Source organism: Anabas testudineus, chromosome 3 (assembly GCF_900324465.2).
Source record: "Anabas testudineus chromosome 3, fAnaTes1.2, whole genome shotgun sequence".
Taxonomy (NCBI): Eukaryota; Metazoa; Chordata; class Actinopteri; order Anabantiformes; family Anabantidae; genus Anabas; species Anabas testudineus.
The window spans coordinates 1,001,779-1,021,974 of record NC_046612.1 but is presented as its reverse complement, the minus strand read 5'-3'; the positions used below and the strand labels follow the sequence as shown (position 1 = coordinate 1,021,974).

Here is a 20,196-nt window from a genome sequence, read left to right as displayed (position 1 = left end):
GAGACAACAGCAGCTCACACGCGTTCAAATCTCCAGTTCATCACAGAACTGCTGGCTGGGACTGAGCTCTGTGCAAACCAGTTCTCCCAGTGTAAACTGGGAGCACAGTTTCTTTATGGAGCTGCTCTGTGCTCAGAGATGCTGCAATGTTGAAACAGGAAGGAGACAAAGAGAAACTGTGTGTGAAGCAGTGTCACAAGACTCTTCTCAGGAAACATCACTTTTGTTGCACACAGACAGCCTCTGTATATTTTCCTGCATTCCAAATAAAATAATCACGGTACTATAAGTACTGTGTGAACTGGAGAGACAGATGCGACAGTCAGCTGATGGGATTTCTTGCCTCAGTGAGTTCAAGATGTCACCTTTCAGTTTTAAGTATATTGTTTTTGTCTTCAGGTTGAATGGGGTAGTAAACCTTGAAAGCAGCTTTCACCAGTGTTCTTCAACCTAAAGTTCAGCTTGAGGAAAGAATTTGAAATGGTACTTGCTGTGGAGTCCAGCCTGTTTGTTTAGGCTCCTGATTTACATTTCAACACCTCCAGGTCTCAGACTCAGAGACAACCTGCTGAGATGACGACTTTAAAAGGAAAGATCCTTTATGCTCTCTCTGTGCACACATCAGTCTTTTTATCCTGGAGGAGACTCAACAATAGTTACATAAAACCTACACTCTGGACCAGCCAGGGGACCCTGTGCTCTCTACTCATTCAACTTTTGTTGCTGCTCGCATCTTCAGTAAAACAGTGAAATGTCTGGATGTGGAAAAATACGGGAAAGTGAAGAATACAACCTGCTCTTATTCCCAAGGTGTAAAATAGCAGCAAGCAGCGACGAAGGCCTACTGCTGAGTCACACATCACCTTCATCAGGGCCAAAAAGAAGCACTTGAACACAACACTAAGACTCCAACAGCTAGCTGGATGAGGGGGTCTAACTAAATGTGTTAGTCTGTTTCCATCATTCAGTAAAAGAAATTGATCTTGCTGATTCAATTCAATTCAAACTTTAAATAAAGTTATAGATAGATATAGAAAACCCAACAACCCCACTGAGTAGTGAAGAGGAAAAACTCCCTTTAGAGGAAGAAACCTCCACAGAACCAGGCCCAGGGTTGATGTCACCCTCAGAAAGATCTCCTATCTCCTCCTAAAATCTTCATAACTCACTGATTTTCCAGCTGTTGTTATTAGAAATTACTGTTAAGGTATCAACTTGTCATAAAACAGTAGAAGAAACACACGACAGGTCGTACAGTGACCTGCGTTTATATAAGATAGAACTTCTCTTCTGTAAAATACATTTCTCTCATGGTTTGGTTTGGACATTTCTTTTGTTAGAGTATCAGAAACCAGCATAAAGGTCTGTTCTTCTCCTTCTTTCTGTGAACTGGACAGAACAGGGCAGAGTCCTGATCCAGACCACCTCACAAGCCCTGATGCAGCATCTTTAATGAGGGAACCAGGGTTTGACTTCACACCTGTGGTTCCCAGAATAACCACAGAGGAACCTGGACACGCTCCATATGGACAACAGCTGATTCCCAGTCAGACTGTTCATCAGCTGGATGAAGCTCTGTCCACTAACACACCCTGTGACAGGAAAACAGGATTTTCACAATAAAACACCTTGTTGGCTTCTCAGTGTCCAAATGAGAAAATAAACCAGAAATTATAGATGACACCTGAGAACAGCTTCACACTGAACGTGTTCTTGTCTTTTCCTGCAGAACATGAGTTGGAATGAAAATCTTCCTACACAGTAACTATACATGGACCATACAGTACTTCACTGTTTGAGTAGCAGTAGTACTACTACTCACTTTACTTTTAATTTGTGCATGTTATTCCTGCTGTGTTGTCCTCTGTCCTCTGTCCTCTGCTAACTTTATCTCATGTTGTGGTTACTGTGGTTTTAAACCGGGTCAGTCTGTCAGATAAAACTGGGCGGGATGTCCCTTTAAAAGCTGCAGCCTCGCTGCGTCCGCACGTCGCTCACGACGGGACGGGCGGCGCTGTGCGTGAGCTACGTGCAGCCCCGCACACAGAGAGGAGGGTTATGTAACCAGAACGGGGCAGGACCCGCCCCCGGGCTCTTTGTTGTCCGCACATACTGCACATTACTGCTCAGTACTGCAGTACACAGGAGTACATGCAATACTCCAGTAACCCACCCATTGGATGAAGCTGCAAAAACATGAACGTTGCATGATCTTGTACAAATACTTCAGTACTTCAGTACCTCTGTACTTCAATACTTCTGTACTTCAGTACCTCTGTACCTCTGTACTTCAATACTTCAGTACCTCTGTACTTCAATACTTCAGTACCTCTGTACTTCAATACTTCTGTACTTCAGTACCTCTGTACCTCTGTACTTCAATACTTCAGTACCTCTGTACTTCAATACTTCTGTACTTCAGTACCTCTGTACCTCTGTACTTCAATACTTCAGTACCTCTGTACTTCAATACTTCTGTACTTCAGTACCTCTGTACCTCTGTACTTCAATACTTCAGTACCTCTGTACTTCAGTACCTCTGTACTTCAATACTTCAGTACCTCTGTACTTCTGTACTACAGTACTTCAGTACCTCTGTACTTCAATACTTCAGTACCTCTGTACTTCAGTACCTCTGTACTTCAGTACCTCTGTACTTCAGTACCTCTGTACTTCTGTACTTCAATACTTCAGTACCTCTGTACTTCTGTACTACAGTACTTCAGTACCTCTGTACTTCAATACTTCAGTACCTCTGTACTTCAGTACCTCTGTACTTCTGTACTACAGTACTTCAGTACTTCTGTTTTCTGTACTTTATTTCAGTTTCATGTTCAAACGGGTCAAATGTTGCAGCAGCTGCTGACGCGAAGCTTCACAAACTCTTCAACAAGTATTTGAGGAATTTCCTTCTGTGCTCATAGAAACACACACACACACACACACACACACACACACACACACTGTGATATCATTTAACAGGCCTGATGTCATTTTACTGGTGTATTAGTATCTGTAGGACTGCAGTAATACTGCGTGTAGGGCTGCAGTAATACCACATGTAGGGCTGCAGTACTGCAGTAATACTGCGTGTAGGGCTGCAGTAATACCACATGTAGGGCTGCAGTACTGCAGTAATACTGCGTGTACTCTGTGCAGCTTGTGGTTCAACAAAACCTGTAAAACGCAGTGAACTGGTTTCTGCAGGTTTGCTGCTCAAACGAAGTGCAGACTTTCACTGGGAGCACTGGGAGCACTGGGAGCACTGGGGGTCACTGCAGGAATGTGTCCGGTCTGTTCGGTGTGTTTCGACACTAACTCGGTAAACAACAGACCTCGGTGGGGGTGTGCGCCTGCACGGCCGAGCTCCACCAATCAGCGTCCACCTCCTCCCCACGTGGTTGTCTTGTTTACTACGGGACTGAGGAGCCACCGGGGGGGCTGCTGGGAAAAGCCGGAGCGGGATCAGCTCTGGAGACCTGGGGTGGGGTCACGTCACATTACCCCCCCCTTTTACAGCTGCAGCCACATGATGAAATGAGTGAAACGATGTTGGATCAGGTTTTTATTGGTGTGTTCACAGAACAGAGAGAATCATGGGAATAAAAAGACTTTTGACCTTTGACCTTCACAGTCAAAGCGCTGCCAGGTGAAAAGGTTTCAGCTTCTTTCACCTGCTGCTGGTTCCTTAAGTTCTGCTGTGGTTCTGTGTAGTGAGCGTTCAGCCTTTCTACCTGATTTTATTTAAGTTCATGTTTTCACCGATCTCTAAAATCTGAGTGAAGAACTTCAAAATCAAACAACGATCAAATGTATCGTAATTTAAATGTTCGATAAAATCAATAAATACCATGAAATCCTCCAGAGTTGACTTCTTGTCAGTAAATCTCATCAGAACATTTTAATTGAAAACAGGATTTCTTTCTTTCTTTCTATTTATTTCTTAACGTTTTTTTTTTTTTTACTTGATCACAACCACACACTAAAATACTCCATCAGTACTGTAGTACTCAGTGATGTCTGCAGTATTTCTACAACACTCATTCACAGAAACAACATTAAGATGAAAAGCAGACGCTGCTGAAACAATGGTCAAATATTCAAAAGAAGGAATTTACACCTCATTTACTGCACTGTACTGCAGTAACATGTAACTAACATGCAGTAATATGCAGTAACATGTAACTAACATGCAGTAATATGCAGTAACATGTAACTAACATGCAGTAACATGCAGTAACATGTAACTAACATGCAGTAACATGCAATAACATGTAACTAACATGCAGTAACATGCAGTAACATGTAACTAACATGCAGTAACATGCAGTAACATGTAACTAACATGCAGTAACATGTAACTAACATGCAGTAACATGTAACTAACATGCAGTAACATGCAATAACATGTAACTAACATGCAGTAACATGCAGTAACATGTAACTAACATGCAGTAACATGCAGTAACATGTAACTTACATGCAGTAACATGTAACTTACATGCAGTATATCGTGTGATTTACTACAGTAGCCTGAACCTTTTTATTGGAAAGACTAGAAACACATATGAGGCAGGACTCCTCCACCTCCTCCACCCTCACTCAGGATCAGATCTCCACTTTCCCTCCTGAGCTCAGCCTTCTTCCAGGTCTGACCAGGTCTGATCCAGTCCAGGTTTTGTGCAGCTCTGCTCCCTCCCTGCTCCCTCCCCCCTCCCTCCCTGACGGTGTTCAGGCTGCAGCAGCAGCTCAAACACACACATGCACACACACACACACTGAGCAGCAGTGGACACCAACTGGAAGTCTTGGTTCCGGAGCTGGTGAATCTGCAGGTAGGGGACACCTGTCCGCCTCGAACCGCTTTCTGAGCTGAAACAGAAGCGTCGAGTCAGCAAACATCATTTACTTTGCTTTGAAGGCTCGAACCTGTGGTGGGTGTGGACGGGATTCGGTTTCGGGTTCGGTTTGTGTTTGTTCTGGATGCTGCTTCAGTCTTTTCCTGCAGTTAAGAAGCTGCATGTAGCTGATGAAGATGATGATGATGATGATGTTTACACTGAAGAGAAGAGAAGAGAAGTTGTGTGAGGAGTTTAAAAACACCAAGAATCGACACGGGATTCGATTCTTTACTCTTTACCGATGAAACCAAACGAGTCAGCTCGATTTAAAGTGAACATTAAGTTTAAATTGACTTTTAGTTGTTCTTGTTTTCAATGAGGACTTTTATTGTGGAGGGTGTAAACTCGGCACTGAAGGGATCTGATTGGTCCAGAGCTGAGGTTTGGGGGAGGGGGGTAGTGTGTGTGTGTGTGTGTGTGTGTGTGTGTGTGTGTGTGTGTGTGTGTGTGTGTGTGTGTGTGTGTGTGTGTTTTGATATTCCTTTAGGACGCGTTTAATGGATTAAAGTTAGAATCAGGTCCACATGAGGTTGTTATGGACGGAAGTGGGTTTTAATTTGAAATGTGTTAATTCAGGGATTTTAAGTTTCTGATTCAGTGAAGAATGAATGATTCTGTTTGTCTGAGTCCAGTCTGTGGTTCTGTTTGATGAGATATAAAAATACTATACTGTACTTCACTGTACACGTTACTGTGTATAACTACAGCAGTAAAACACTGAAGACCTGTTATTGTACAGGTGTAAACATATTATTATTATTATTATTATTATTATTATTATTCTTTATCAGGGATGATCTGAGATGTGTTGTTTAGTTGTTTATTAGCATTAGGCTCAAATTGATCATCGACACCAAGAATACAGTTTTCCTGTGTCTGTTGTTGAACACGTTGAATGCAGTATTAGTGTTTCTACACAGTGCTAATGGTACTTTTACTTGTTCCCACGGGTTTCATTACTGACCCAGCGCAGAAACAAATTTACATAAAGATGATTCATGGGAAAGAAGAAAAACGAAGTTCAGTTGCACAAATGTTTGTTTCTTTGAACTGTTGGATCATTTGACCTCTTCAGGCCTCGAGCACTTGATGAAATGAAACCATGTGAGAAGGTTGGAGAGGAAATGTCTCAGAAACACAACGGCTCGTGGTTTAATCTTTAACTGTTTAATGAGAAGCAATAACTGAGCCTGTACCGTCCACACTGTACTGACGTGGGGTTTTAAAGGATCCACACGGAGACTCAAAGTGAACCCCCCCGAACGGCTGCTGGGAGAATGAACCTGTTGGAGGCTTCTTAGAAATGTGTTTGTGTTTATCTACCTGTGGTTGTTGTGTTTAGTTTGTGTTTATCTACCTGTGGTTGTTGTTTAGTTTGTGTTTATCTACCTGTGGTTGTTGTTTAGTTTGTGTTTATCTACCTGTGGTCGTTGTGTTGTGTTTGTGTTTATCTACCTGTGGTTGTTGTTTAGTTTGTGTTTATCTACCTGTGGTTGTTGTGTTGTGTTTGTGTTTATCTACCTGTGGTCGTTGTTTAGTTTGTGTTTATCTACCTGTGGTCGTTGTTTAGTTTGTGTTTATCTACCTGTGGTTGTTGTGTTTAGTTTGTGTTTATCTACCTGTGGTTGTTGTTTAGTTTGTGTTTATCTACCTGTGGTTGTTGTGTTTAGTTTGTGTTTATCTACCTGTGGTCGTTGTGTTGTGTTTGTGTTTATCTACCTGTGGTCGTTGTTTAGTTTGTGTTTATCTACCTGTGGTTGTTGTTTAGTTTGTGTTTATCTATTTGTGGTTGTTGTTTAGTTTGTGTTTATCTACCTGTGGTTGTTGTGTTGTGTTTGTGTTTGTCTACCTGTGGTCGTTGTTTAGTTTGTGTTTATCTACCTGTGGTCGTTGTGTTTAGTTTGTGTTTATCTACCTGTGGTTGTTGTTTAGTTTGTGTTTATCTACCTGTGGTCGTTGTGTTTAGTTTGTGTTTAGTTTGTGTTTATCTATTTGTGGTTGTTGTGTTTAGTTTGTGTTTATCTATTTGTGGTTGTTGTGTTTAGTTTGTGTTTATCTACCTGTGGTTGTTGTGTTTAGTTTGTGTTTATCTACCTGTGGTCGTTGTGTTTAGTTTGTGTTTAGTTTGTGTTTATCTACCTGTGGTCGTTGTGTTTAGTTTGTGTTTATCTACCTGTGGTTGTTGTGTTTAGTTTGTGTTTATCTATTTGTTGTTGTTGTGTTTAGTTTGTGTTTATCTACCTGTGGTCGTTTGTGTTTGTGTTTAGTTTGTGTTTATCTACCTGTGGTCGTTGTGTTTAGTTTGTGTTTATCTACCTGTGGTTGTGTTTAGTTTGTGTTTATCTACCTGTGGTTGTTGTGTTTAGTTTGTGTTTATCTACCTGTGGTTGTTGTGTTTAGTTTGTGTTTATCTACCTGTGGTCGTTGTGTTTAGTTTGTGTTTATCTACCTGTGGTTATTGTTTAGTTTGTGTTTATCTACCTGTGGTCGTTGTGTTTAGTTTGTGTTTAGTTTGTTTATCTACCTGTGGTCGTTGTGTTTAGTTTGTGTTTAGTTTGTGTTTATCTATTTGTTGTTGTTATTAGTTTTGTGTGTTTTCTATTTTGGTGGTTGTTGTGTTTAGTTTGTGTTTATCTACCTGTGGTTGTTGTGTTTAGTTTGTGTTATCTACCTGTGGGTCGTTGTGTGTTGTTGTGTTTAGTTTGTGTTTATCTACCTGTGGTCGTTGTGTTTAGTTTTGTTTATTACCTGTGGTTGTTGTGTTTAGTTTGTGTTTATCTATTTGTTGTTGTTGTGTTTAGTTTGTGTTTATCTACCTGTGGTCGTTGTGTTTAGTTTGTGTTTAGTTTGTGTTTATCTACCTGTGGTCGTTGTGTTTAGTTTGTGTTTATCTACCTGTGGTTGTTGTTTTAGTTTGTTTATCTACCTGTGGTTGTTTGTTTAGTTGTGTTTATCTACCTGTGGTTGTTGTGTTTAGTTTGTGTTTATCTACCTGTGGTCGTTGTGTTTAGTTTGTGTTTATCTACCTGTGGTTGTTGTGTTTAGTTTGTGTTTATTACCTGTGGTCGTTGTGTTTAGTTTGTGTTTAGTTTGTGTTTATCTACCTGTGGTCGTTGTGTTTAGTTTGTGTTTATCTACCTGTGGTTGTTGTGTTTAGTTTGTGTTTATCTATTTGTTGTTGTTGTGTTTAGTTTGTGTTTATCTATTTGTGGTCGTTGTGTTTGTTGTGTTTATCTACCTGTGGTTGTTGTGTTTAGTTTGTGTTTATCTATTTGTGGTCGTTGTGTTTAGTTTGTGTTTATCTATTTGTTGTTGTTGTGTTTAGTTTGTGTTTATCTACCTGTGGTTGTTGTGTTTAGTTGTGTTTATCTACCTGTGGTTGTTGTGTTTAGTTTGTGTTTATCTACCTGTGGTTGTTGTGTTTAGTTTGTGTTTATCTACCTGTGGTCGTTGTGTTTAGTTTGTGTTTAGTTTGTGTTTATCTATTTGTTTGTTGTTGTGTTTAGTTTGTGTTTATCTACCTGTGGTTGTTGTGTTTAGTTTGTGTTTATCTACCTGTGGTTGTTGTGTTTAGTTTGTGTTTATCTACCTGTGGTTGTTGTGTTTAGTTTGTGTTTATCTATTTGTGGTCGTTGTGTTTAGTTTGTGTTTATCTACCTGTGGTTGTTGTGTTTAGTTTGTGTTTATCTATTTGTTGTTGTTGTGTTTAGTTTGTGTTTATCTACCTGTGGTTGTTGTGTTTAGTTTGTGTTTATCTACCTGTGGTTGTTGTGTTTAGTTTGTGTTTATCTTCCTGTGGTTGTTGTGTTTAGTTTGTGTTTAGTTTGTGTTTATCTACCTGTGGTTGTTGTGTTTAGTTTGTGTTTATCTATTTGTGGTTGTTGTGTTTAGTTTGTGTTTATCTACCTGTGGTCGTTGTGTTTAGTTTGTGTTTATCTACCTGTGGTTGTTGTGTTTAGTTTGTGTTTATCTATTTGTGGTTGTTGTGTTTAGTTTGTGTTTATCTACCTGTGGTCGTTGTGTTTAGTTGTGTTTATCTACCTGTGGTTGTTGTGTTTAGTTTGTGTTTATCTATTTGTGGTTGTTGTGTTTAGTTTGTGTTTATCTACCTGTGGTTGTTGTGTTTAGTTTGTGTTTATCTACCTGTGGTTGTTGTGTTTAGTTTGTGTTTATCTATTTGTGGTTGTTGTGTTTAGTTTGTGTTTATCTACCTGTGGTTGTTGTGTTTAGTTTGTGTTTATCTACCTGTGGTCGTTGTGTTTAGTTTGTGTTTAGTTTGTGTTTATCTATTTGTGGTTGTTGTGTTTAGTTTGTGTTTATCTACCTGTGGTCGTTGTGTTTAGTTTGTGTTTATCTACCTGTGGTTGTTGTGTTTAGTTTGTGTTTATCTATTTGTGGTTGTTGTGTTTAGTTTGTGTTTATCTACCTGTGGTCGTTGTGTTTAGTTTGTGTTTATCTACCTGTGGTTGTTGTGTTTAGTTTGTGTTTATCTATTTGTGGTTGTTGTGTTTAGTTTGTGTTTATCTACCTGTGGTTGTTGTGTTTAGTTTGTGTTTATCTACCTGTGGTTGTTGTGTTTAGTTTGTGTTTATCTATTTGTGGTTGTTGTGTTTAGTTTGTGTTTATCTAATCTATTGTGTTTAGTTTGTGTTTATCTACTGTGGTCGTTGTGTTTAGTTTGTGTTTATCTACCTGTGGTCGTTGTGTTGTGTTTAGTTTTTGTTCTGCAGATACTTGAGTTTGTGTCTCTTCTTTTTTGTGACTGAGCGTTTTCAGACTCTGGTTTCTCTGAGTCACTGATTAACAGGAAATGTTTGGGGGGGGTTGGCATCGTGTTTCATCATGTTACCATGGTGACACCATTTAGTAAATGGTTGTTGTCTGCAGATGTGATAAAGAAACAGTGATGAACTCATCTGCTCAGTGTGTTACTGTGTGTGTGACTTTAACTGGTAACGGGTTTCACACACACACACACACACACACACACACACACACACACACACACACACACACACACACACACTGCCGCCTGCCTGTAAGTGACTCTGTATCCCATACCAGAGGGTTTTCCCAGCAGCAGTGTTGTGTTGGGGGCAGCGGGTCAGAGCAGCATGAGTCTGTGGCAGCGTGCAGTGTTCGTGGGGCAGCGAGAAATAGAAATAGGATCATTCAGTCGGAGGAACAGATTGATGTTTACAGCTTATTAGTCAGTCAAACCGAGCAGCTCAGCGGTTTGTAAGCGTCACAGACGGGTCGGCACAACTGTTTTCATGATCTGGAGGTGAGCAGCAGTTTCTCTGTTGGCAGGAGATCACTTTGGAACTATGAGGATCAGGACGTGAGCAGCCTGTCCTCTACCCACAGGGCAGCGTTCTGTCCTCACCTGAGCTCCAGGTTGGACATGAGGACAGTTAACATTTGCACATAGCTCAAATTCAGTTTTTCATCTCATACATTTTATTAAGTGCTGTGATTTCACTGGTGCATTTTCAAACGACCCGTGTCGATCACACTGACAGTGACTGTTCAAATACTGAGAGAGCTGAGGCATCAGGAAAAGAGCCGTGAGAATTAAGAACATCATTGTACCATAAGAGCTGCTTGTTGTTTGAGTGATGACCTTCGTGTCCTGGGCCTGTATCTAACATGGCAGCTTGTTGCTATGATGAGAATGTTGCAGCTACATAACATGGCAGATGATGTCTGTGGTAGGAGGGTTTGCTTTTCTACAGACATCTGGAGGAAACTCAGACACATGATCCGGGCTGCAGCAAATCTAACTCTGCTTGACCGGACGAGATCTCAAAGCTGATGTTTCCACGCTCTCAGCACCTTCAGTGATCGTTACACAAACGCGTTGGAGCCTCAGCTTCACCTGAGTGACTCAGATGAAACTTTTCTGTTTCAGATTCTCCACAGACAGACAAACAGACATGTTACCAAAGACTCGTCTGGGGAAACGCTCTCCTCTTGGTGCGCTGGTGAGCTCCACCTGCCCGGCTGCAGGACCACACATTAACCTGGAGGCAGGTGAGGCCGATACCAGCATGGCAGCAGCTCAACAGGCCGTCAGCAGAGTCCGAGGGTTGAATCATTCTGGGCTGAAGGTGAGAGGACGAATTGAATTTGTCCTATGGTGCTGTGGTTTCGTTTCTCTAGGTTTTATTTGAGTGGACTTTTCAGTTTCAGTTCTTCAATAACCGTGATGGGAAAACCCTCTGTCTGCCACACATAAGAGACTGTTTGTCCTGACTGAGCTTCTCTCTCTCAGGTGTATTTCCAGTGTGGAGGAGGGGAGTCCCCAGGTACCACGGATCAGCTGGACTTAAAGCAGAGTGATGCATCTGTCTGGTCTTCGTCTCATCCTGTTCCTCCGTCCAGCAGCAGCAGATCCGTCTCCTCTTGCATCGACGTCCCCCGCAGGTCAGACGTCCCCTCTGTCTCTGTTGATTACTCATCTACTTATTTTCCAATAAATAACTTTGAACTGCCTCCACCTCCTCACACAGTCAGCGGAGGAGTCCAGAGGAGGTGGATATGGATGAGCTGATGGCAGCGATGGTTCTCAGCAGTTTGTCCTGCAGCCCTCTGCTGCACAGCCCCGCAAACACAGACACAACAGGTACAGGTCCAAACAGTGCAGTATTTGTACTGCAGTTTTAACAGTGGTACTTCCAGTTACAGTGACAGTAGTATAGTACGAGGTTTGAAAAGTAAAACCACGTCTCTACCTGTTGTTATCTGTGTTAGAAAAAAAAACTTAATAGAATTAGATTGTGATCAAGAAAGTATTTAAAAGTATTAAGGTACAACTTGGGGGTTCTCATACTTTACTGAGTAAAGTACTTTTACTGCAGATCCAATGCCAAACGAAACCCTGTACACAATGTAAGAGAATCCATATGTCACATTTCACATGGTTTAATTAAATTGATTGTGGACAAATGAATTTCACCTGATCTGAATCCAGCGTGTTTCAATCTGATGCAGCTCAGAAAAATCAGGAAGTGATAAGAGCTGCAGTGAAGAGCTGGCAGAGCGGCACCAGAGCAGAAACCAGCGTCTGGTCCGCTCTATAGGTTCCAGACGTCAGATAAACAAGTTTTTAAGTTAGTTTGTCCAGAAGTGTTGTTTCCAAAACCACACGTGTAAATTAAAGCTGACAGGTTTTATACATGGTGGTGGTGGACAGAACCAAACTGAATAAACTAAGTCACAGTTTAAATAATTCTGGACCTGACTGTGGATCAGTACGTATGTAGTAGTAACCCTTTTAGTATTTGTGTGTTTCAGCTCCTCCGATGGACTGTGGAGGCAGCGAGCTCTCTGACAGCGGCAGCAGCGGCTACTGGAGCGTCGGTCACGCCAACAGAAGCCCCGCCCCATCCCCACCCATGGCTGAGCCCGACGTGGGCCCGGACACGCCCCCTGACGAAGGCCTAAACATGGAGATGGACCAGGTGTTGTTCGACGAGCCGGCACCACGGAAACGCAAAGTGAGCATGTGTTCAAGTTATCACAGGAAGTCACAGAGCTTCACAGGCGACCGTGAGGCCTGACGCTGTGTTTCCTCCTGCAGAACTCGGTGAAGGTGGCCTACAGGTGTCTGTGGCCCAGCTGTGGGAAGATACTGACTTCAGTGGTGGGAATCAAACGTCACATCAGGACAACACACCTGTGGTAAGACTCACCTGAGAGACGGTGACTTTCTGTGCTGTCATTGTGCTTCACAAAGAATATTATTTTAATTATTATGCATTATAATTTTTTATATTATTTAAAAATACTGTGTACTGAAGATTAAAGAGGGATACGAAGAAACAGTCGACTTTATGGAAGCTGAAAAGTTCGGAATGATAAAATAAAATAAAATAGTTTAAATTGTAATGTATCCGAACACTTTTGACCTTTGACCTCTCTGTTACAGTCGTGGTGGTGAACACGAGCGATGTTCTCGCAGTGAGGAGGATTTTTACTACACTGAGATCAACCAGTCGGAGCAGCAGCAGTCTCCTCCTCATCCTCTCCTCTGTGGCTCCGCCTCACCCAGCTCCCCCTCCTCGCCTCCCTCCCCTCCCCCTCCCTCACCTCCATCTCCCCCCTCCCCAGCCTGTGGAGCTCTGAGTCGCTCAGCCCCCTCCTCCCCCGGCAGATTCTGGCAGGTCCAGTCAGAACACTCCTACCAGGTATCATCAGACCTTCTTTCACTGGCTTATTGTTTATGATGCAGTAAAGTCCCACATTCAAATCAAAATGTTATTTTGTTATTATTTGTGTTGCTGTCTTTAGGCGCCCCCTCCCAACCAGGTCGTCTCGACAGCAGCTCCGAGCACAACTTCCTGTCGCTTTGTGACGGCTGCGCCAACCACCACCACCTGTCCCAGCAGACAGGTAAAGCGTCACAGGTTTTATCTGGACACTGGTGTTCAAACATTAAAAAGTGCTGAGTGCAGCTCCGAAACTGTTAACCGGGACTTTTCTGTCCAGTCCGGGAGGGAAACTGTAGTAATTTATAAAACAAGTCCAGATAATACCTCAGACTGCTGCAAAATGATGCAAAACTGTGCAACACATGCAGAGTGTGAACTGAAACTCTGCAGATTTTTGGCAACTTCTCTACCAGAGAAGTCAAAGTTTTGGACTTTCCCTGAGAATATCAGGTTATTTTTGAGATCTTTTGCTAATTTCTGTGTATCCCCGTGCAACTTTTCCTCCAAACGCTCACTTCTCTAACTCAGCTCTTGTTTTCTCAGTCTGAATCCTGCACAGCAGACTATTGTTTATTTCCGCAGCAGCCAAGAGAAGCCTGTTAAAACTGGTTTTATTCTGAAGGGGTGGGGGCAAGTGTGTCTGCTCCTCTCTGATGGTTTTCATTCAGTAGGAAAATCCCCTCAGATAGTTTGTGGTAGCATTTTCCAACAGTTTGCCACAGTGTGGAGATGCCACCTGCAGGTCACCAGAGGGAACTGTAGAGTTGTTCTGACTGTTCCTCAAGTCAAGTCAAGTCAAGTCAAAATAAAATATCAGCAAACATTGAGACAGAACTGCAGTGTTTATCGCTGTCACTCTGCAGCAGATTGACTCCTCTTCTTCTTCTCTGCAGGTTTTGTCATCTCGGGTTCGTTCAGTAAGTGTAGGAGAGCAGTGGCTGCAGCATCAGAGTGCCCCCTGCAGGTCAGTAATTACATGCACACACACCATCGCCCTGTTTTCTCTTGACTCATTAATTCATGTCATTAATGTGAAATTTCACTGTATGAGTCAGTTAATAATCAAGTAATGACTCGTTCACACATTGACAATCAAATAACAACATTAGGTGGAGGAAATCATCGTGATCCACACACTAACAAGACAATGTGATCAAACTAAACCTGAGTAGTAAATAAAAAGGAGGGAATATCATGTGAAATGGCACAGCACTACAATATAACACGTTTTATTCTGCACACTTTCAACTGTCGAACTCAAACACTCACAAGTTCTGATCTATATCTTTCTCTCTGTCTCTTGCAGACGAATTCGTGGTGAAGCCAAGAAGTGTCGTAAAGTTTACGGCATCGAGCACAGAGATCAGTGGTGCACGGCCTGTCGCTGGAAGAAAGCCTGCCAGCGCTTTCATGACTAATCAGAGAGGACGGAGACAGAGACGAAGAGGACAAACAGAGAAATAAAGACTGTCAGTGAGGAGCTCAACTTCACCTGGTGGATGTTTTATACTTTCTTATATCTGAAAGCTGTTTTTCAGAGTTTTCTACATTTGCTAGAAGTGTCTTTTATTTTTGAATGTGTGTTTCGTAGCTGTACCCATGTCCTCTGTGTCAGAGCTTCCTGACCAACACACTGGGGCAGCTGTGACTCTGAAGCAGCTGAGTTGAGTTTTTGCATCCAATCGACTCTCCTCAGGTGATCTGAACCAAACCAGCCGCTGTCGTCCACGCTGACCCTGACACACCGTCTCCAGGTTCTCACAGTAGTTGATCCCAGTAAACACTGAAGCTCTTCTGTTGAGACATGGAACTCATGGGTTCAGTATCGCTTTTCAAAAACTCTGGAGCATGGCTGAGTTTATCTGTTAGGGCCCCAACTGACCCAAGATCTATATTACGAAAATCATGGTAGTGGAGTAATCTGATTACCGATGTCCTCCATATATATGTGATTTTACAGTAACCAGGTCAGAACATCTTTATTGTTAATGCTCATTTTTGGAACGGTGAAATCAGCTTTGGTTTGCGGAAGAACTAAGAGAGAACAGAAGCAGGTACAAAAGCTTCGCCTCCACCACTATGTGCGTGTACATGGGTGATGTACACGTTTTTCCAACAACCTCTGTGCTTCCAGGCAAACGCTGTTTGCCCCTGTGTTCATAAAGTTTTACTTTCAACCATCTTTTTTTTTACCTTTCTATTCAGTTCTGCATCTCCTGCTATTGCACATGTTGAGAGAGTCAGAAACAAACAGCTGTGGCTCTTTGGGTTTTCATGGCCAGAAGTCATCTCCAACTACAGTAGGTCACCAACCAGTGCAGCCACATATCAAACCTGTGAGCGTCTTCAGGCCCATGTACAGAAACACATGGAACCAAGAATTGAGTTCAGATAAGAGAAAGTGACCAAAATGTTTGTGGTACAGCTGCTGTTCCTGTCTGGCTTTTAAAAATACTATTCAAAGAAGAATATTTTATTATTACTGTTAGAGTGGAACATTTCCCAGTTTGCCTGACAGTGGTTTTAGGACCAAAGTAAAAATAATCACCCTGCTGGATCCTGGGACAGGGAGCAGTAGAAGCTTTTCATTACTGACCTCAGTAAATCCTTCCTCGTACATTTGATTTTACAAATGGGATTTCAGAGATAAGGACTTAAAGAGTCCCGCTGGTGCTACTACAGATCCCTGGATGAATCTGCAGGTTGTACACTGAGTACTGATTCAGGAGCACCAAAGCCAAATTGCATGTGGCTCTGCAGTCATAAATCAAGATGGTAGATGCCCCACCTGTGATTTTACCCAACACTAAGTTGATTAGAAAAGGCTAACTGAAGGTTAAAGTCTATAAATAAAATCAATCTTTGTGATGCGTTCAAGTGCATCTTTAACACATAGCGTTGGATTACGGCGCATTTCTTTGGTGTTATGGTCTTTTTCCGCTCCAGACACTAAACTCTGCAATAACTCGCTGTGAAGTCATCATCTCATCATCATCTCCATCATACCAGCTGTCAGATGTCTTTTTTTACGCCTATCGGTCAGATGCTTCACTGTTAATGTCCCCCTCGCTTCTTCTCCTTAGTCCGTTCTTCACCCGAGTTTCTTGTTTGGAAACAGAAGCCATTTCCACTCCTCTGAGGAAACCACATGCAGTATTGATCAAGAGGTCTGTTTAATTACAAATAAAAATACACACTGGTTTACATTGAAATATGTATTTTGGTAGTACTTTTTCCTGATGTATTCACAGATATATCCTGCAGCCATATATCCACTAATGTTTTGTCCTGAAGCTTTTTAAAAGTTGTTGCAGAAACAAAAAGCAAAATCTCTATTTATATTCTCTCAGTGTGTCCTGTTTATGATCATTGTCATGCAATCATTTTAAAGATGCACATTTTATACATGATGTGAAATCCTGATGTTAATAAACTGGAGAAGCTGATAAATGTGTCTGACTTGACAGTATCACAAAACGAATACATCACTGTGGTGATTTCTAAAGTCCATAGATTAGGTTAAAGTAATAATACTGCAGGGCAGAAATACCCTTTACCCTTTACTGCAGTCAGTATGTTACCCGAGTACAAGTACATCAAATATGCTTTAAGTAGTAAAAGTACTCAAGTTGCAGATTGATACAATGGACAATAATGATTTCTTATGGAAGGTTCTTCACTTTACTGTTGCTGGTAAATGTGGCGCTGACTTCATACTCAGCTGAGTAAGTTCTCCCTAAAGTAATAAAACATTGTGCTAAACTACAATATCAATACATCATTTATCTGTTGATTCAATTTTATGAACTAAAACGGTCACATTCACGCAGGACAGTTAAAACTACATTATTTGATTCTAAAATGTGTGAAGGGCTGTAAAATGAAAATAGTCAGCTGAAATTTTAAGTACCGCACTTTAGTAAATGTACTTATTTACTTTCAATCACATCATAAATGATGCAGTAGAGGTTTGACTGGAGGAACAAACATATGTTTAAATAAAGTTTTTATTAAAGATGATCCAGCTCAATTATAACAACAAACTGAAAACAAACTCTTGGGAACTGATAATAATTAAAAAAAAAAAACTGCTGCAGGTACAGTGACCGGTCCACTGTGACACACTCCCTCGCACACACACTCCCTCGCACACACACTCCCTCGCACACACACTCCCTCGCACACACACTCCCTCGCACACACACTCCCTCGCACACACACTCCCTCGCACACACACTCCCTCGCACACACACTCCCTCGCACACACATTTCTCAGCTGTGACTCTGCTGTAATAAATTATATGTACAGTCCAGGTCCATCTGTGGCTCCAACCGACCCCAAAACGTGTAGAGTCGTCACTCTGCAGCGCTGGAGCCCGAGTCTGCAGATACACAAGGAACAAGTAGCGTTAACTACAGAGAAAAGGGGCTGCGGGAACAAACCTGTTAATAAATTGGTGTCATGTAACAGTGAACATTGTCTCAGTGTGAAATATGAAATGTGTTAATTATATACTTATCATTTGTCAGTCTTATTCTGGGTCGACTCGCTCTTTCCGTCACAGGCAACAATCTTGACCTTGTCGACCTTCACAAGGTCGGTGACCTCTCTGAACTCCACATCATTCAGGACAAACGTCCACACATTGTCGCAGAACCTGTAGGTGTTCAGAGAGCCCTGCAGCACACAAAGACAACAGCCAAGTCCGACTTAGGACAACTTGAAGACCTTTTCACATTGCTGCCATATTAGTCTCTATACATGTTGCTGAATCAGGATTGATGAAGGATTATTGAGCAGAAGTCTAGCTGTTTAAGAACAGCTGTTAGTTTTAGAGTAGATTTCCAGCAACATAAAGCTGCTATGTTGATGATGGTGATAATGATGATGATGATGATGATGAGGGCATCTGACATTTTTTAAAACAACCCCTCAGTCTCTAAACAATATTTGAAGTGTCTCTCCTGGAGGTGTTGAGCCACTGAACTTATTGCTTCCCAAAGAGCTGTACCACATTCAGCTTTGAGCTTAAAGATCATCTCAATCTGTCGTGCTTCTTGTAATGCACATCCTTCCTGCAGAACATTTTATTTCATGTAACTTAGAGACTAGTATCTGTGTTTCTTATGTATCTGTCAGTGGCCTCTTCATTTAGATCTGTTATTATCTAAAAGGATTAGAATTTCCATTCCACTGTCTACACAATAACTACACTTACTTTATAATTTATGAGTTTGCCTTTGTCCTCTTTGACTCTAATGAACACACAGTGTTGTACAAACACAGTCCAGACTCACCCTGAAGTTGACTCTGTTGCGGACTCTGTTGGCGAGGGCCGTGTTGATGGCTTTATCAAACTGCAGCAGGACCTGAAGAGCCAGCTGAGGAGTGATCTGCTGAGTCTGAAAGCACACAATTAAATAGAACATCTAACACGTTCATTCGTTTTATGGTGATTTTTAAATGCCAGTAACAGTTTGGTTTTATTGTTTTTTATTTAATCATAATCAGAAACTTATGCTAAAAGACTGAAGTTGTTTACACATCCTATACACGGCCTTAATTTACAACCGTTTCTACACTATCTACAATAATTAATCCTAAATAAATAATACATTTAATTCGATCATTTCTTCCTCATTGGAATTAATGTTTGAAAAAACTGCAACTAAAGCTAAAGTTAGCCTGCTCAGCTTGTGCACTTAGCAACATGCTAACTCAGGCTAGCTGTGAGCTAGCAGCTGTGATGTTTGAGGCGAGTGTCACCTGAATGAGCTCGTCCAGACTCTCCTGCAGGCTGTTTCCCAGAGTGGTGTTCCTGTACAACTGGTACGCCATGATTTAAACTACTGGAAGAATAATAATTACAGTAAACTATCCTACACACACACAGCTAGAGGAGCTAACGAAGCTAGCAGCTTCCCTCCACAACAAGCAGCTGTGACCGCTCCGGACACTTCCTGGTAGTCTCGTCAAAATAAAATGTCTCATAATGATTTAGGTTTTAATAATTAAAAAATAAAATAGCAGCAGCAGCAGCAGCAGCAGTATAACATGTTAATTTAAAACAGGACTAAGCGGTATACGTCTTTATTTCGGTTATTTTGGATCATTCTTTTTATTTGTATATGTACTACTTTGCTGCTTTATTGTAAAAAAACATTAATACTGTTTCCTGTTTTGATTCTTGGTACGGTGGCTGAGAAGGATCAAAACACTGTCAAACAATGAGTTTTAAATTCAGTTTAACTCGTTTGTCTTTATATTTAATTCAATAATTTATTAAAGAAAATCTATTTCTTAAACAATTAAAACGCAATTGTTAAAATTATGTTAAATATAAAATCCTAAAATTAAACAGAATTTAAATATGCATGTAAAAACAAGGATTTAAATATATTTAAAACCTATAATAACAACAAAAATGTAACAAAAATCCACAACAGATCTTTCATATTTATATTTGTTTGTCTCTATATATTTAACAATTGCTTTATTACTGGAGCTTGTTAAAAACAAAAAGTGCGTGTACATACTTGTACATTTGCTCAGTGTGTGACATCCATGTTTCTGTGCTCAGTGGCAGTTCTTTTGTCTATGGATCATACATTTATTTCACTTCAACTAAGTGACACTAAGGGAGACTGGTCCAATTTGCAGCACAAGACCTATTTCATCAGTAGATGGCAGCAAAACATAAAACAGTAAAAATAACAGTGCTCCTGTGAATTCTCCCCGTTTCCATCATCACAGATGTTTCTTGGTATTTCCGTCACTCGCAGTGTCTTTGGACAGAGACGGTACATTAGAAATCATATTGGTATATAAATAACTTTATATTATTACGCCGCTACATTTATCTGTAGATTTAAATTAAATGTTAATATAAAATCTGACTTTTATAAATAATGAAAATCAGCTTCATCTTTACCAGCTGCAACATTTAATAATGTATCAATAGATAAAATAATACAAAAATAATATGATTCTGATAATGATACATGATCTGCATAATAAGTATTGCTCGTTTCTTGCCGATTATACTTTTGTATTTTTACACGATGAACATTCTGAATCCTTT

At 41.0% G+C, this 20,196-nt stretch overlaps 2 protein-coding genes across 3 annotated transcripts; one reads left to right on the top strand and one right to left on the bottom strand.

Annotated features, from left to right (window-relative positions):
• The first annotated feature begins 4,737 nt into the window (after positions 1-4,737).
• Positions 4,738-16,560, top strand: znf395a (zinc finger protein 395a). Its single transcript, XM_026378364.1, has 10 exons — positions 4,738-4,835; positions 10,813-11,011; positions 11,176-11,327; positions 11,414-11,526; positions 12,198-12,400; positions 12,484-12,584; positions 12,832-13,090; positions 13,194-13,295; positions 14,008-14,078; positions 14,421-16,560. Exons 2-10 carry the CDS (start codon positions 10,838-10,840, stop codon positions 14,530-14,532), a joined length of 1,287 nt encoding a protein of 428 aa, XP_026234149.1. The 5' UTR covers positions 4,738-4,835; positions 10,813-10,837; the 3' UTR covers positions 14,533-16,560.
• Positions 15,300-19,059, bottom strand: gtf2a2 (general transcription factor IIA, 2). Of its 2 annotated transcripts, none has more exons than XM_026378366.1 (4): positions 18,882-19,059; positions 18,413-18,517; positions 17,631-17,792; positions 15,300-17,496 (listed from the first exon to the last, which is right to left on the bottom strand). In XM_026378366.1, exons 1-3 carry the CDS (start codon positions 18,951-18,953, stop codon positions 17,634-17,636), a joined length of 336 nt encoding a protein of 111 aa, XP_026234151.1. In that variant the 5' UTR covers positions 18,954-19,059; the 3' UTR covers positions 15,300-17,496; positions 17,631-17,633. The 2 variants fall into 2 exon arrangements, with proteins under 2 accessions (XP_026234151.1, XP_026234150.1); XM_026378365.1 differs by having other exon boundaries at positions 17,635-17,792.
• Between the last annotated feature and the right edge of the window lie 1,137 nt (positions 19,060-20,196).